This window comes from Meles meles, chromosome 18, assembly GCF_922984935.1.
Source record: "Meles meles chromosome 18, mMelMel3.1 paternal haplotype, whole genome shotgun sequence".
NCBI lineage: Eukaryota > Metazoa > Chordata > Mammalia > Carnivora > Mustelidae > Meles > Meles meles.
Genome location: NC_060083.1, coordinates 59433832 through 59451510, shown reverse-complemented (window position 1 = coordinate 59451510; position 17679 = coordinate 59433832). Strand labels below are relative to the sequence as shown.

At 48.7% G+C, this 17679-nt stretch overlaps 1 protein-coding gene across 3 annotated transcripts in view; it reads left to right on the top strand.

The window, feature by feature from the left end:
* The window catches only part of RNF157 (ring finger protein 157), a 96704-nt gene that overhangs the window by 38229 nt on the left and 40796 nt on the right, over positions 1 to 17679 (top strand). For all 3 annotated transcript variants that reach the window (XM_045985608.1, XM_045985607.1, XM_045985609.1), the window contains exon 2: positions 543 to 661. In XM_045985608.1, coding sequence (XP_045841564.1) covers positions 543 to 661 — 119 coding nt within the window. The remainder of the gene's footprint in view (positions 1 to 542; positions 662 to 17679) is intronic.

Here is a 17679-nt window from a genome sequence, read left to right as displayed (position 1 = left end):
GGCAGGTGCCAAGGCTTCTGTGTCTAGGTAGTAGCTGGCTTAGGGAAATCTAGGCAAAGAAATTGTGTGTGTGTGTGTGTGTGTGTGTGTGCGCGCTCGTGTGTGTGCGCGCTCGTGTGTGTGCGCACTCGTGTGCGTGCAGGCTGATACCTGTAGTTAAGATTCCTGAATATATAGAGGATATAAAGTAACCACTTCAAGTTTAAGGGAAAAAATCAGGAACAAAATACATGTATATGTTCATTAATGTACATTGTGGGGCCTTCCGGACTTTTGACTGATGGTGTTAGAGACAGATCATGATAAGGACTGGATTAATGATGTTAAAGGGAAAATTGATCTACTTGTGTTGGGTATCTTGGGTTCTCACTGCTATGATTTGGCTTATCTTGTGCCACTGTCCGAAATCCAGAGACAATTCTCTTGGGGTTAACAGTTGTGTTAATTATCCGTTGGAAGGGTTAACATTTTTTGGAGTTGGCTTTTTTACTTGGTTTAGTTTGACTGGTTTCTGTTGGATGTTTCTGTCTCTCCCTGTCTAGGAAGCTATTTTGCCAGCCACTTCATTATGGGAGGAGAGAAGTTTGACTCCACGCACCCCGAAGGTTACCTATTTGGAGAGAACAGTGATCTGAACTTCCTGGGGAACAGACCAGTAATGGTATGGTTAATACCTGTTTACTTCCATATGGGGCTTCGCTGGCCGATTCTAACAGTCTTGTGAAGATAAGTTTGTAATCACTGGTCAGCAGTGTCTGTGGCTTGGTGTGAGTGGAGGGGGGCCCCAGGAGCCAGACCACAGCCCCTTTGCTGGCGGTGGATCTCTTTTCAGTAGAGACTGACCCATGGAAAGGCTGCGGGAGTCTGCCTACGGGTGCCTAAGGTTGGCAGAGTCTTCCTAAATGCCCCCTCTGCACACAGCCCCCTCCCAGCTCTGCTAGGGCACCCTCCCCTTGCTTTTCTCCTTCTTCATGGCACTTAACACCATATGGGCTTTTATTTCTGTCCCACCCTCTGCTTATTATCTGTCCTCTCTTTTAGAATGTGAATTGCACAGGCCAGGAATGGTTTTCCTGTAGCATCCCAGCACTAGAACAAAGCCTCGTATCTACCGACAACCCCTTAAATATTTGTTGAATGAATGACTGAAAAGTTTTCCCTTGATATCTGAGTTGATATTAGACCATGTCTCTGTTCATTCAATGCATTCCATAAACTCATATGGAGCATCTTCTCTGCACCCAGTATGAGGCTTCGGGAGAATGGAAGAATGGCTGCCCTGAGGCCATTCGTGAGTAGCCACTGTGTGCCAAGGAAGGTCCTCGAGACTTTTCGGACAGTATTCCTAATCTTCATAAGGAACCCCCTGACAGATTTATCATTATTCTTTTTTCTTTGTACTTTTTTTTTTTTTTAAGTAAGCTCTGTGCCTAACGTGGGGGACTTGAACTCACTACCCCGAGGTTAAGAGTCTCGTGCTCGGGTATTAAGGTCGGCACTTGCGATGAGCGCGGGGTGCTTGATGTAAGAGGTGAAGTCACAAAATCGTACGCCCGCAACTGACATTACACTGTATGTTAACTAACCGGGATTTTTTTTTAGTATTTATTTATTTATTTATGATTTTTTTAAAATTTATTTGACACAGAGAGATCACAAGTAGACAGAGAGGCACGCAGTGAGAGAGAGAGAGAGAGGAGGCAGCAGGCTCCCCGCCGAGCAGAGAGACCAATGCGGGACTCGATTCCAGGACCCTGAGATCATGACCTGAGCCAAAGGCAGAGGCTTAACCTACTGAGCCACCCAGGCGCCCCCTAATTTGGATTTAAGGAAAAACTTGAAAAAAGAAAAAAAGAAGAACCGTGGGCTCTACCAACTGTTCTGGCTAGGCGCCCCCGAAGATTTATTATTAGCCCCATTTTATAAGAGGGAGAACTGAGGCTTCAAGAAATGAGTAATGGCCGTACTACTAGCGTTTGCAAAGTGCATGCTGTGTCCCAGCCACTGTTCTAAGTGTTTACGTGACGTTTTCCCAAAGTTAAAGAACCAGCCCCTCCTGGCCGCAGACCGATGCCCTTTCCACTGCTTCCATTGCTTCAGCATATCCCGCCTTCCTCCAGAAGCTCCGGCGTATGGGGCAGACGAAACATAGAAACAGGAAATGTCTGCAGAGCAACAGAGGTCTGAGTGACGGGGCGCTGTGGGGCGTGGGAGCGGGAGTGAGGACAGCAGCCGCGGTTGTGGGTCTCTGGCGCTGGTGCAGAGCGAGGCGGTTGGAGATGCCTGGGTTTTCGCCAGCGGGGTGGGGAAGGGGCTTTCCAGGAGCGAGGCGCAGAGTATGGGCCTAAAACCTTCCCATTGTTGTTGGACCAGCAACTGCTGTGTGCCAGGTACTGTGATAGGCGCTGGGGGTGCAAAGCGGAAAGGAGGATGGTTTGCTCCTCCCTGGAACAAATAAGGAAGCAGGGCTGGCAGGAGAGAACGTTTCCTGACGGCCAGACACAGTTGGAAGGGACGATGCGGGGCGCTCCGTTACCTGCAGAGGTTTTGACTCTGTCCTGTAGGCTGTGGGGAATATTGAAGATTTTTAGGCAGTAAGTGACCTGGAGGAAAAAAAAATTATTTTATTTTATTTTATCTTATTTTTTGGTGATTGGTTTCCATTGTTTTCTTCCTTTGTATCTGGAATGACCAGCCTCCTGTTCTCATTCACCGTCCAAGAGTGCTTTCGATATACCCCATCCTTCCTGCTTCACATTTAGTCCTGCCAGCTAATGCTCATCAAATGTCTGCTCTTTGATTTGTTACTCTGCCTGAGCAATTAGAGTAGAAGGATCTTTCTTTTTCCATAGAGCTGGTAAGGATTTTGCTTCCCTCCGTGAGAGTCAGCTCGTGCTTGGAAATCGGCCCTTCCTTCTTATGGGCGCTTGCTTGCCATTTGCTTCGTGACTCCCTTTCTGTTTCCTTCCCTCTAGCGTCAGAACAGGTTCTTTTTTGTTTTTAATTTTGAACTTTTGGGCCATTGAGGTTATTTAAAAACAAGTAAATGCTTCTCTGGGGTCATTTGGAGGTTTCTGCTGGCTGGCACAACTTCCCATCGCTTGCCATGTTGATACTTCTCTGTGAACCCGCGAGCTCCTCCCGAAGCCCTGGAAAGCAGCCTTGACCTTACACTTGAGACTTTTCCCAGAGGAGCATCAACACTGGACTTTTTGTTGTTTCTATGCAGTCATCATTAAATATGCTTGGTGCTGTACCGAGCCCATGTTTCCAAAAGACATCACATCAGTCGCTTCAGATAGGCGGCTCGAACTCTACCACACAGAGCGAACGCAGCACATTCCCTTTCCTTTCCCTGCACGTTACTCTGTGACCGTAACAGTGAACGTTTGCCGAACACTTCCGGTTTGCCAGGCCTGGTAGTTCTAAGCCCTTCGTATGTGTTGTCTCATTTTGTCCTCCCACCCGGCCGAGGAAAGTCCGTCTTGGACAGATGAGGAACATGGGCACGAGGATTTTAGGTGCAGATCAGTGAGCCTGCGAGTGCTTGAATCGGGATTTGAACCTAGCAGCCCAGCCTCAGAGCCGAAGCCCTCTGTGCTGCTGCTCGTCAGGGCAGGTGGGCTCAGGAACTCCGCCCGCATCATGTCGCTGAGCCTGTGCTTGTAGGTCATCAGGTGCAAACTGTGAGGTGCGGAGAGAGATCTAAAAGTAGACCTAGTGGCAGGGACGTGTTCTCTTGGAGCAGCTCTCGAGAGAGCGGCCATGTGGTATGTAATTCCATCTGCTGCTGTGACCTCTGTGTTTTGCTGTTCCTGCACGTCACGCCTGGGCGGGGGGTGGACAGCCCAGAGATTGAGCGTGGACTTGTAGCTTGAGTTCCGAGGAATTGACTTCCACTGTCTAGAAACATGTCCCTGGGGTGAACAACTGGGCATCTGGTGGCGGAGGAAAAAGAACAGTCTTTTAGAGGCATCAGGCAGGGGCGCTGGGCGGGCTCAGGGGGATTAAGCCTCTGCCTTCGGCTCAGGTCATGATCTTAGGGTCCTGAGATTGAGCCCTGCATTGGGCTCTCTGCTCAGCAGGGAGCCTGCTCCCCCCCCCGCCCCACCTCCCTCTCTGCCTACTTGTGATCTCTCTCTCTGTGTCAAATGAATAAATAAAATCTTAAAAAAAAAAAAAAGGCATCAAGCAGCTCCTCCTTCCAGAGAGAATGAAGATGGGAAGAGGAAGATGTTGAAATAAATTGTTAGATAAGATATAAATACCACAGACTCCCTGGCTTCTGGGACTCGTGGTCTTTCCTGTCATTTCTGACTGATCGGACTAAAAAGTATCTCCTGCAGACGTATCACTTGGCCTGTAGTTTGTGCCAGAGGCCTGCTGATCTACCGCTTACCGTAACCCTTCAAAGTCAAATTCAGTGTCAAGTCCTAAGCGTCAGATTCAAAGAACCAGAGTGTGCATATACATAGAAGGATGGTTGGGGAAGCCTGGGTGGGTCAGTCAGTTGAGTATCTTCCTTCAGCTCAGGTCATGATCCGGGGGTCCTGGGATCGAGTCCTGCATTGGGCTCCCAGCTCAGTGTGGAACCTGCTTCTCTCTCTGCCTGCAACTCCCCTTTCTTGTGCGCGCACTCTCTCTCTCTCTCTCTTTCTCTCTCTCTGACAAATAAATAAAATCTTTGTGACACCTGAATGGGCTAAGTCATTAGGCACAATCACAATCCTGGGGTCCTGGGATCAAGTCCTGCATCGGGCTCCCTGCTCAGCGGGAAGACTTCCACTCCCCCTGCTTGTGTTCCCTCTCTCGCTGTCTCTGTCTGTCAGATAAGTAAATAAAATCTTAAAAAAATAAAATAAAATAAAATCTTAAAAAAAAAAAAAGGATGGTTGAAGAGAGACTGGGATCAAGATTTCAGGTTTTGTTTACATCTTACCATTAAACCCTTCGCAGCCTTGGCAAATCTATCACTAAGGCTCTCAAATTACCCAGTGTAAACGGGGAGAGTTCTGACTTTATAGGAATGTAATGCTTAAAAAATGCCTTGGAATTGCTGGATGAAAAAGGAGCCCAGAGCGACGGTGGCCGCACTGCTACCCTCTCGGGTCGGTTATTCATGTAGCTACTGACCGTTTCGGGTGGAGAGAACATTCGCCGGCCTTTAAGTAAGTGTCTAGGTAGCGAACGGGGCTTCTGGAAGGCTTTCTGTTCCGATCCCTGCATGTAGAGGAGCTGCGATGGCGGCGTTTGTGCATCACAGTGGCAAAATGTTAACTGAAGACCATTTTCCCTTCCTGGGTGGTGAAGAGCCGGTGCTGATTTTCGGCTCCTTTCCTGAGCGAGATCTTCTGTAGTCAAGGTGAATTACTACCGAAACTCTAAGTTATTTAGAGGCTCAGTGAACTGAGGCTTGTCAGAGAATCAGGTGAGACCTTGACTCTACCTGAGATCAAACGTATCCTCTCATGTTTGAGGAAAGTAGTGGAGTTTTAGCCGAGCCCCCAGTGCTCCACGTCATCTTGTGTGTTCTGTCCCTGGCTGCTGGGACGGCTTCTTCCTCATGGTACCTGCAGCCAGGGCGGCCAGCTGGCCTTCAGAGCCAGGGTGCACGCAGGTGGGCCTTTCTTCTCCCCCTAATAGAGATACACCCTATCAAGGCTCTGTAACTTGAGCCCTTTTATTCCCATATGTGCAGGGAGAACAAGTACTTTATTGTTAATTTTTTGTTCATTTGAGAGAGAGCAAAAGAGAGAGATATCACAGAGGGAGAGGGAGAAGCAGACTGGCTGCTGAGCGGAGAGCCCGATGCGGGGCCCGATCCCAGGACCCTGAGACCATGACCTGAACTGAAGGCAGACATTTCATTGACTGAGCCCCCCAGGTGCCCCGAGACCAAGTTATTTAAAGGAACCTGAGAGTATATCCATTTGTGAAGTTGAGTTCTACGCACACTGAGCTTTATGTCCGGCATGGCGCCATTCGTTTATTCAGTAAGCATTTGCAAGTCCATGACTGTGCAAAGATGGAAATAGCTTGGCCCCTGCCCTGAGGCACTCACGGTAGGATGAGGCAGGCGGACTGCCCCTGACTGTGATCTGGTAAGTTCTATGGGACTGTGTGAGAGACAGGGCCACAGTGCTCTGAGAGCAGAGAGGAGTGAGGCTGCATTCTCCCCAGGGCACTGGCCCTGAGAGATGGCTCTGGACTAGGCAGGATGAGCAGGCTTTCCCACGTGGATACCGGGAAGAGCATTAAGGCAGAATTAACAAGCAAAGTGAGGAAGAACTAAGACACAGACGTGCCTGTTGGGCTTCCAAAATGGTGAGGAGGCTGTAAGGATTGGATCATGATGAGTGCTGCGGAAGGGGAGGTTGGCAAGACAAATTGGGCCCGTGTTCGAAGGGTCATGAGGAATTGTACTGAGAAGTTTCTGCCTTTCTTTGTAAGACAGTAAAGAAGGTCTTGGTCATGAGTTGCTTTGCCCCTGACTAGCTTTGTGGTGTCGGTTAAGGTATTGGCCATGAGTGAGCCTCAGTTTCCCCACCTATAAAAATACCTACCTTGCAGATACGTTTTAAGGATTCAGATGACGGCTACTGTGATTTGATTGACCTTTCAGGACGTTAACAGCCTCGCGGCATGGAGAGTGAATTGGAAAGAGAGGAGATGAGGGACCAGTTAGGCAGTGGTTTGTTTTAGTTAAGAAAGAAGATACAGGGGCGCCTGGGTGGCTCAGTGGTTTAAGCCGCTGCCTTCGGCTCAGGTCATGATCTCAGGGTCCTGGGATCGAGTCCGGCGTCGGGCTCTCTGCTCGGCGGGGAGCCTGCTTCCCTCTCACTCTCTCTGCCTGCCTCTCTGCCTACTTGTGATCTCTCTCTGTCAAATAAATAAATAAAAATCTTTAAAAAAAAAAAAAAACACCATAAACTGGGGCCTAAACAACACGTGTTGGTTGGTCACAGTTCTAGAAGCTGGGAAGGCCAAGATCAAGGTGCTGGCAGGTTTCATTCTGGTGAGGGCCGTCTTGCAAGTGACTGTCTTCTTCTTGCTGGGTCCTCCCGTGCTGGAAGGAGAGTGCGCTCTCCCTCGTTGGCTCCTTTTAAGGGCACTAATCCCATTTTGAGAGGCCCACCACTGTGGCCTCATCTAACCCGAATTACCTCCTCATCTCTGAATACAGTCCCATTGGGGGGTAGGCCTCCAACATACGAATTTTTAGGAGGACATAGGAGAGCTCGAGGCAGGAACACGCCTCTTTCCTGTGGGGGGTGGGCATGCCTTGTAGGTTGAGTTATTTGCCTTTGGCACGCTGTCCTCTTTCTTCCTTCCTTTATAAATCATACCACAACTGGGTTTGACATTTAGTTTGGCAGCATTTACATTTTTAGTTATGCAGACCTTTTGCTCAAGCGACTTCATTTCTCTGAATCTCCGTATACAGGAGCAACAGACTTCTTTCCTTTATGTCCTGCTACAACGCTGGTTTCCTCTTGACACCAGACGTGGGCTTTGCTTGCATCAGGCAGGAATTGTTAAATAAATTATAGTGTGTCTACACTAAGAACTGGTATTCGGCCAGAAATAAAGTAGATTTGTACCCACTGAGACGAAAATATGTCCAGGACCACATGGTTTGCTGAAAAAAGCAAGTTGTTATGTATAATGTGGGATCTGACTCCATCTCTGATCAAAACAACAGTGTGTCACGATATACGTATGTTTGTGTGTTTAAATTTGTCGGTGCATAAAATACGTCTGAGAACGACGCCTTTTAGCCTGTCGCGGTGGTAACTCGGGGCACGTCAGCGAGGGGAGGCACTGACTCCTGACTTTGTATTCTTCTATATAAATGTGCATTTGAATTTGAATTTTTCCTAATGAACACATGGTTATCTTTAAAACAGAAACATTTAAATTTTCTGTAAAAATAGGAAAAGGGACTCTGCTGCCGAGCAGGGGAGGAGGCGGTTCTAGGAAAACACATGGAGTAGGAAAGTTCGTGAAATTCATAAACTAACAGTCTCGTTGTTTCGTGAACTACAGGAAGGGTGTGGCCTCCTGAGTGGGGTTGGGGGCTTGTGGAGAACAATAAAAAGATCAGAATAAGCGTGGTGAGGACTGGAGCTAGGTAGCTTCATCCCACTGGTGTCAATACACAATGATTTACGTGTAGAAACACTCAGCTCCGGGCGCCTGGGTGGTTCAGTGCTTTAAGCATCTGCCTTCAGCTCAGGTCATGATCCCAGGGTCCTGGAATCGAGCCCCACATCAGGCTCTCTGCTTGATGGCAAGTCTGCTTCTCGCTCTCCCTCTGTGATCTCCCTCACTTTCGCTCTCTCTCAAATAAATTAAAAAAAATAAAATAACTCGCTCTCCCTGCGCACATGGGAATAAAAGGCTCAATTTACAGAGACTTGACTCACCAGTTTTAGAAAATGATATAAATGAAATCATTGTAGGACTTCAGTTTTGAAATTTAATTCATTTTTATATTCATGCCAAAAAGTTATTCCATTTATAGTACTTTTCATACTTAATAAAGATGAAGAAATTATTTCAAGTGCCTCCTTTAGGGAAAGTTGCTTCCTGCCACATAGTGAATAAATATTGAATATGTAAACAAACATTATTTTGCAATGTGAAGATAACATTGTCATATTTCCAGATACCAAGAGAATATAATCAAATGGTAGATTTTATTCTAGATGGAGTTGTTTGTTTAGTAAACGCTACACCCAACAAGGGGTTTGAACTCAGGCTCCTGAGATCAAGAGTCACATGGCTTACCGAGGGGCCGGGAATGCACCCCTCTAGAGTTAATTTCAACTCGCTCTTTTTTTTTTTTTAATTTATAAAGATTTTTATTTATTTGACAGACAGAGATGGCAAGTAGGCAGAGAGGCAGGCAGAGAGAGGGGAGGGGGGAAGCAGGCTGCCCGCTGAGCAGAGAGCCAGAAGTGGGGCTCGATCCCAGGACCCTGAGATAATGACCTGAGCCGAAGGCAGCGGCTTAAACCACTGAGCCACCCAGGCGCCCCTCAACTTGCTCTTGATTCCAGAGATAACAAGAAAAAAGCTGGTTCCTTTAATATTTTATTTTTATTTATTTAACAGACAGAGATCACAAGTAGGCAGAGAGGCAGGTGGGTGGGCGGGGAGCAGGCTTCTTGCTGAGCAAAAACCCCAATGCAGGGCTCGATCCCAGGACCCTGAGACCTTGACCTGAGCTGAAGGCAGAGGCTTAACCCATTGAGCCACCCAGGCACCCCAAGCTGGTTCCTTTAAAGGAAAGCAGGATAGATTTTTTTTTTTTTTTATGGTAGATAAATAAGAGCTAAAATAGACTTGACGGCAGGTGCAAAGTCAGCTATCCCTTTGGAAAATGAATTATAGCATAAAAAAGACACCTTTGGAAGGTAGTTGGGTCCAAGAATTTGCTCCTTGGCTTGATAAGGGTATTTTTGCTCTTCTGTTCTGGGAGTTTTCTGACCTGACACCTCTGTTTTACAGAGTTGGGTTTCTGTAGTAGGTGAATCAACAGAGGAACGGGGTCCCGTGGCCGTGGGCAGGCAGCAGTGTGACGGAGGCCAGCAAGCCATGTCACCGACAGACGTCAGGTGCGACCCTGACGTCTCCAGTGACAAAGACCTCAGGAAGGGTTGGTGCAGAAGTCAGACCCTTTGATGTGGCTGTTCCCGTCCCCTGGTCCTTTTCTTTTTCTTTTTTAAACCACTCCTTTTAACTTACTTCCTATTACTTTTCTTCTTACTTTTGCATTGAGAACTGCGAAATATTTGTGTGTGAGTATATGAGCCATATATCTACGGTTTAAAGAAACTGCCAACAAACAGCCGGTACCGGGCATCCAGATCAAGAAGCGGAGCATTGCCAGCGCCTCAGAGGTTCTCCCTGTGCCCGACCCTGATTGCATCCGTATCACTTGGGTAAACAATTGCTTTTTGGAGATAGAATTCCCCACGGTTTTCTGCATGGTGGAGTTACCGTCTTTCTTCTTGTCGTTAATAAGTATCTAGGGGAAGATCGTTTGAAACTACTGCTTAGATTTCTTTTTTTTTTTTTTAAGATTTAATTTATTTATTTGACAGAGAGAGAGAGATCACAAGTAGGCAGAGAGGCAGGCAGAGAGAGAGGAGGAAGCAGGCTCCCTGCAGAGCAGAGAGCCAAATGCAGGTTCGATCCCAGGACCCTGAGATCATGACTTGAACTGCAGGCAGCAGCTTAATCCACTGAGCCACCCAGGTGCCCCAGATTTCTTTTTTTAATACAAAAACATCAACTAAGTTTGCTCCTTCCTTTTGCGAAATGTGCTGCATTGTGTCGTTCCCCCCGCCCCCCCGGCTCGTGCTCTCTCTCTAGGGAAACAGGGCGTTCTATATTAGATCTGCTGCCTCGCTTTGAGACTTAAGACAGGGATCTCGGTTTTCCCTCTGGTGTGTAAACTTCAGGGTATGGTTATATGGAAAGAAGCTATAGAAAAGGGGGCGCCTGAGTGGCTTGGTTGTTAAGCATCTGACTCTTAATTTCAGTTCAGGTGGTGATCTCAGGGTCGTGAGATCGAGCCCTGTATTAGGCTCCGTGCTGAGCATGGAATCTACCTAAGATTCTCTCTCTCCCTCTCTCTCTCTCTAAAATAAATAAATAGGGACAACTGGGTAGCTTAGTCAGTTAAGTGTCTGCCTTCGGCTCAGGTCATGATCCCAGATCCCACGCGGGATCAAGTCCTGCGTCGAGCTCTGTGCTCAGTGGGGAGCCTGCTTCTTCCTCTCCCTCTGCCTGCCCCTCTCCCTAGTTGTGCGTACTCTCTCTGACAAATAAATAAATAAAATCTTTGAAAATAAGTTAAATAATGGGGCACCTGGGTGGCTCCGTGGGTTAAGCCTCTGCCTTCGGCTCAGTTCATGATCTCAAGCCCCGCATCGGGCTCTCTGCTTAGCAGGGAGCCTGCTTCTTCCTCTCTCTCTGCCCGCTTCTCTGCCTACTTGTGATCTCTGTCTGTCAAATAAATAAATAAAATCTTTTTTAAAAAAAGAGAGAGAAAGAATTATAAAAGGGAGAGGGAAGTAGAGGAGGAGAAGGAGGAAATAGTTTTCTGTTCTTACCTTTAATTCGGCGTCTGTGCGGGCTAAGTGGATGGTTTTCTATACTAATCATTAGGCTGTGCCAACTGTGGATCTTTTTCCCCTCCCCATGACACAAACCATTGATTGATTGACTCAATCACTCTTTCACTCATTTACCATTTCTTTTTAAAAGATTTATTTTGAGAGAGAGCAGAAGGGGCAGAGGCAGAAAGAGAGAGAATCCCGAGCAGATTCCACACTGAGCACGGAGCCCGACGTGGGACTCAGTCTCATGACCCTGAGATCAGGATCTGATGCCCATGACTGCGCCACCCAGATGCCCCTCATTTACCGTTTGATCGAACGCCTGTGATATTCCAGGCTAATGTTAAACACTAGAGACACAAAGGCAGGTAAAATGCAGTCCCTGAACTAAGGAAGTTCTCCAACAGCTGGGAAACGAGCACATCTTGGAGGAGGGGCTGAGGAGGGAAGACACAGAGGCAGCTAAACGAGACGAGGTCTGTGTGGTCCAGACGATTCCATCTAATGAAAGCTTACCATCCAGAGGGCTGTGGAGCCAGGCCTAGATGGAGGGGCCTCACCTGCCTTCCTGCCACAGGAGATTTGATGCAAGTCCCATCTCAGGTTACAGTGGGAATGAGGAGGATGGCCCTGGTACGTGAGGCAGGACTTAGGTTGGCAACCAGTATAAGCAGCAGTCTCGGCATTGGCGATCGGACCAGCTTCCAGGGTCCCCGAAAGGACGTGGCCAGCTAGTGGGTTTTCCCATTCTGTGTGGGGGACCCATCCTCACGTGCCTACTCCTTTGAGCCTCTTGATCTTTTCTTCCAACGACTGCTGTGCCAGATTCTGGAATCCGTTACTGTGGTCCGTTGCTTTTCTAAGCTCCCATGAGGCCGCGTTCCCCAGCCCATGTTAGACCCAGGGCCCTTCCACGGTGTTAATTCTGTGTGACGAGAATATGTCCTCATACCAGCAGGCTCTCCCTCCTCCGGCTTTATACTCCACACCCCTTGGCCCAGCACCCTGAGACCACTCCTACATGCGTTGTTCTGCCCCGCGCCTGTGTTCGCCTGGACCTGCATACCTTTGGCGTAATAACTCCCCTCTCTTAGCAGGCCTAGCAGGGCCCAGGTGAGTCATGCTAAGATATGACCGTAATTATGGCCTGTGGCCAGGCGGGAAATGGGGCAGCGCCTTTGTAGGGCAGGCACTGTCTTGTCAGGCACTTGTCTGAGACCCCTGTGTCATCCTCAAAGGGGATTCCCCTGTCTTCCAAGGAGAGGGAGTGGCCACTTTGCAGGCCCAGGGAATCTGGGGTTCATGGTTCTCAAGCGAATATACACAGACATCCCGTTCTCAAGCCTTCTCCAGAGTCCCCTCTTTCCCCATCAGGGCCCTGACTTTGTTAACCTGGGCTGAGAGCTCAGCCTTCTTTTTGGTGTGGCCACTCCTTAAAATGAGGTCTCGTGCCTGCAAGAGATGACTGTCTTTGAAAATTGCCACAGGAGTCTGGCTGCCTGTCATAGTTGGCCTTAAGTGGTTGATTGCTGGATCCGAGGCTGGCTTTTTCCTTTTCGATGAATGGATGGCTCTTCATGACAGCCGCCCACTTCTACAGTTTTAATGTCTCCATTTCTCTTGTACTTCCTGTACCAGACCCTGTAAACCAGCCTGTGCGTCCACAACGCGCCAGGGACCATCTGGGCGGGTGGGCCGTCCCCGCCATCTGGCAGGTGTGTAACCTACCCACATCCCGCCCGAAGATACCTTTGCTTCTCCAGAAGCAAACCTGAGACGGAGATCTTTGTGAGAGCTGTTTGTTGAAGGAAGGCTCTCCTGGGAATGGAGATAGCAGAAGCCAGATGGGGGCAGGGGAGCAAAAGTGAACAACGAACGATGTGGTCTTGGCAGAAACTCGCTTCAGCCTGGTCCCTCGGGAAGGCTTCGGAGTACATCTTGTCCCGCAGAGTCTCCCGATCTTGAGGCAAGGGGCCTGGCCTTTTGTCTGCCCTTGCCCACGTCTCCCTGGCCGCTGACGGCCCCGTGGTGGTATGACGAACGAGAAATCGGGGCCACTTTCTTGGACCAGGAGGCTCTGGTTCGTAATTGCTGGAGAAGGAGCAGCTCTGGGCTGTCTGGCCAACATTCTCAGCAGCTGGAGAACGGGAACAGGGAGGGCCAGTGGCAGGTGCGAGAGCATCGCTGCACAGCTCATTCTCACTTCCGTTCTTGCTTGTTTTCTCTCCTTGCTTTTTTTTTTTTTTTAAAGATTATTTATTTATTTATTTGACAGACAGAGATCACAGGTAGGCAGAGAGGCAGGCAGAGAGAGAGAGGAAGGGAAGCAGGCTCCCCGCGGAGCAGAGAGCCCGATGCGGGGCTCGATCCCAGGACTCTGGGATCATGACCTGAGCCGAAGGCAGAGGCTTTAACCCACTGAGCCACCCAGGTGCCCATCTCTCCTTGCTTTTTAATTGAGTAGCACACCTTAGGAGATCATTCTAGATCTATTTATATAGGGCTGGCTTGTCCTTTTTTTTTTTTTTTAAAGATTTTATTTATTCATTTGACAGACAGAGATCACAAGTAGGGAGAGAGGCAGGCAGAGAGAGAGAGAGGAGGAAGCAGGCTCCCTGCCAAGCAGAGAGCCCGATGTGGGGCTCGATCCCAGGACTCTGGGATCATGACCTGAGCCGAAGGCAGAGGTTTAACCCACCGAGCCACCCAGGTGCCCCATCTCTCCTTGCTTTTTAATTGAGTAGCACATCTTAGGAGATCATTCTAGATCTATTTATATAGGGCTGGCTTGTCCTTTTTAAAAACAATACTTGGGTGGGTACCTGGGTGGCTCAGTGGGTTAAAACCTCTGCCTTCAGCTCAGGTCATGATCTCAGGGTCCTGGGATCCAGCCCTATGTCAGGCTTTCTGCTCAGCAGGGAACCTGCTCCCCCCACCCCGCCACCGCCTGCCTCTGCCTACTTATGATCTCTGTCTGTCAAATAAATAAATAAATAAATACATCTTTTAAAAAAATGGTACTTGGGGCACCTGGGTGGCTCAGTCGGTTAAGCATCTGCCTTCAACGCAGGTCACAATCTCAGAGTCCTGGGATCGAACCCCGTGTCACGCTCCCTGATAGCGGGAAGCCTGCTTCTCCGTCCCCCACTCCCCCTGCTTGTGTTCCCTCTCTCGCTGTGCCTCTCTCTCTCTATCAAATAATAAATAAATAAAAATCTTTTCTAAAAGATAAAAGTGATACTTTTTGATGTATAACAGATACACTGAAAGGTAACAGATCCTACACGTACACTTGATTTTCACAAAGCAAACACACCTCTATGACCAGTGTCCAGATCAGGAACTAGAACATGGCCTGACCCCCAGAAGCTCCCCAGATCCCCCTTCCTATCACAACCCCTCACTCAGGGTAACCGCTATCCCGTCTTCTCTCCTCATTTGTTCTTTATGGAAGCAGAACCGTACACACGTGCGCTTTTACGTCTGGTTCCTTTCACGCAGAACGTTTGTGAGGTTTGCTGGTCTCGTCGGGTAGAGTGATTGTTTATTCGTGTCGTGCGGTGCTCCGTGTGTGACGTCCCACGGTTCACCCGCACGATGGTTTGTAGCCTTTGGCATGCTGCTGTGTGGAGCTACGGTGAATAGTGCTGCTGAGCCCGTCCTGTCGTATGGATCTCGTGGGCTGCGTGTATGCGGGCGTCTTACGAGTGTGCCTGGGACTGGCCTTGCCTCGGCTTGGGAGTATGCCGTTGTCAAGACCGCTGAGTAGCTTTCCACCGCAATTCTCCCAATTTCCCTCCACCCAGCATGGTTCAGAGTCCCCAGCCCTACTATCTTCCATCTTTTTCATCCTGGTGAGTGTGTAAGATTAATTCTCCTTTTCCTAAGGATTCATGAGCTCGAGCACCCTTACACATGTTTATTGTGCAGCGTCAGTTCAAATCTTTTTTTTTTAAGATTTTATTTATTTATTTGATAGACAGAGATCACAAGTAGGCAGAGAAGCAGGCAGAGAGAGATGGGAGAGAAGCAGGCTCCCCACTGAGCAGAGAGCCCGATGCGGGGCTCGATCCCAGGACCCTGAGATCATGACCTGAGCCGAAGGCAGAGGCTTAACCCACGGAGCCACCCAGGCGCCCTAGTTCAAATCTTTTCCGTTAGCTTGTTTGGTTTCTCTGTTAGCTTATCTGCCTTTTCTTTCTTTGTAAGGAACTACTAAGAAAATAGCGGTCCTTTCTGAGATAAATATATTGCAAATGTCTCTTCCCACTCTCTGCTCGCCTTTCACTGTCTCTTTTTCTTTGAACTTACGTGTTTTCACTGAGATATAATTGACTTAGAGCGTCGTCTAAGTTTCAGATACACAGTGTGGCGATCTGATATATTCATGTATTACAGTGTGATTGTGGTCTTAGCGAACAGCTTTCTCAGGTCACATAGAGAACCCTAACCCTATCCTAAGCCCCGCACAGCTCTTGAGTGCGTCTTGCAGGATTCAGTAAAACTCCAGTATTTCGTGAGGCTTGAATTACTCAATATGAGGTCAAGCCAGATCTGACAGGAAGAAGAACGTCCTATTGAAACTTCAAGTTTTTAGCTTTTAACAGAATTTTCTTATTCATCTATATTCAGTTCCAGCTACCGTAATTCATGTTTTCCTTTAACACCAGAAGTGCATCTAACCTGGAAGGAAATCAAGTTCTGTCCTGTGCCATACCATCGTGGAAGAGGAAACTAGGATGTTTAGATAGGGACGATTTAAAATGAGGCCTGTTTGGGGACTTGTAAGAGCTGCTCCCATCTCACCAGGATGTATCCTGCTTTCAGGAGAGGGTGTCTTGGCATCCCAAGCCATCGTGAATTTTGTTGCCCTCCGAACCCTCGAGCCTGGCGTCTCCCCTCTTCCTAACATCACGAGAGGCTCTGGTGGTAACGGAACGCTCAGTTTGTGTGGGAGCCGACAGAGGCCTTTGGGTGTTTTATGTAAGCGAGAATGTGTCTCGTCATTCTGGAAAGGGCAAAACTATAGGGCTAGGAAGCAGATCCGTGGTTGCCAGGGCCTGGGGTGCAGGGAGGGGTTGCCTGCAGAAGGACCTGAAGCGACGTTTAGGGGTGATGGAAGTGTTCTGTCCCTTGATTATGACCGTGATGACATGGCTGTACGCGTTCGTCAGAATTCAAAGAACTGCACACTAAAAATGGTGCCTTTCCTTTGACGTAAATTAGATCTCAATAAACCTGACTTTATTTTTTTTTAAAGATTTTATTTATTTATTTGACAGAGATAGAGATCACAAGTAGGCAGAGAGACAGGCACAGAGAGATGGGGAAGCAGGTTCCCTGCTGAGTAGAGAGCCCGACTTGGGGCTCGATCCCAGGGCCCTGAGATCATGACCTGAGCTAAAGGCAGAGGCTTAACCCACTGAGTCACCCAGGCGCCCCAATAAACCTGACTTTAAAAAAAGAAAAAAAGGGGGGGTGCCTATGTGGCTCAGTGGGTTAAGCCTCAGCCTTTGGCTCAGGTCATGATCCTAGGGTCCTGGGATTGAGCCCCAAGTCAGGTTCTCTGCTCAGCAGGGAGCCTGCTTCCCTTCCTCTCTCTCTGCCTGCCTCTCTGCCTACTTGTGATCTCTGTCAAATAAATAAATAGATAATCTTTAAAAGAGAAAAAAAAAAAAAAAAAGGAGGAGTAGGAGGGCCCCCGGGTGGCTCAGTCGGTTAGGCGTTTGCTTTTGGCCCAGGTCATGATCCAGGTCATGATCCCAGGCGGACCCGGGATCCAGCCCCGTGTTGGTCTCCCTGCTCAGCAGGGGATCTGCTTCTCCCTCTGCCCCTCACCCCACTCCCATTCTCTCTCTCTCTCTCTCTCCCTCAAATAAATAATAAAAATAAAATCTTTGAGAAGAAAGAAAGACAGGAATCGTGGTTCATAGACGTGCCACTGCTGTCTCCGAGGCCTGCTCTCCACGTCGCTCAGGGAGCCCCGGTCCGTGGACAGGCACCACTGAGAGAGGTGCAGAGCTGGGGTGCACGGGGTGCTTCGCGGGGTGCAGGGCAGCCTGACCTCTGCACGGGCAACCCTCAGCCGCCGTCGGTAACCCCAGTTCCCCAGCAGTGGGTGCGCATGTCTCCCTGCAGGACACGGGCTGGTTGTGCAGCCCTCTGCTTGGTTTTCCTCAGTGGCTCATGGTTGTTCGGGGTCATGCCGTAGAAGTCCTGGTTGTTAGATCGCCGCAACCTTGCTTACCTCCCGTTCCACATTACAGAGTATCTCCCATTGCCTTCCAGTCATAAGCTGAGAACCTCAAAGAGCCTTCCAGTCACCGTGGTAGGAATTTCTATGTCTCCCCAAGAGCCTGCTGTTCCCCAGAGGTTGAATTCCAGTAGGGCATGTGGCAGATTTGCTGTAGCTCTCCTGCGTCACAACAAAGTGAGATACATCCTAACGCTGTTTACTCCGAGTGCTTTGGGATTCATAGATAAGAGATATTTACCTAATTGCTGATATTTCATTCATACGTTCATTTTTGCAAATACAGGCGTTCCTTGT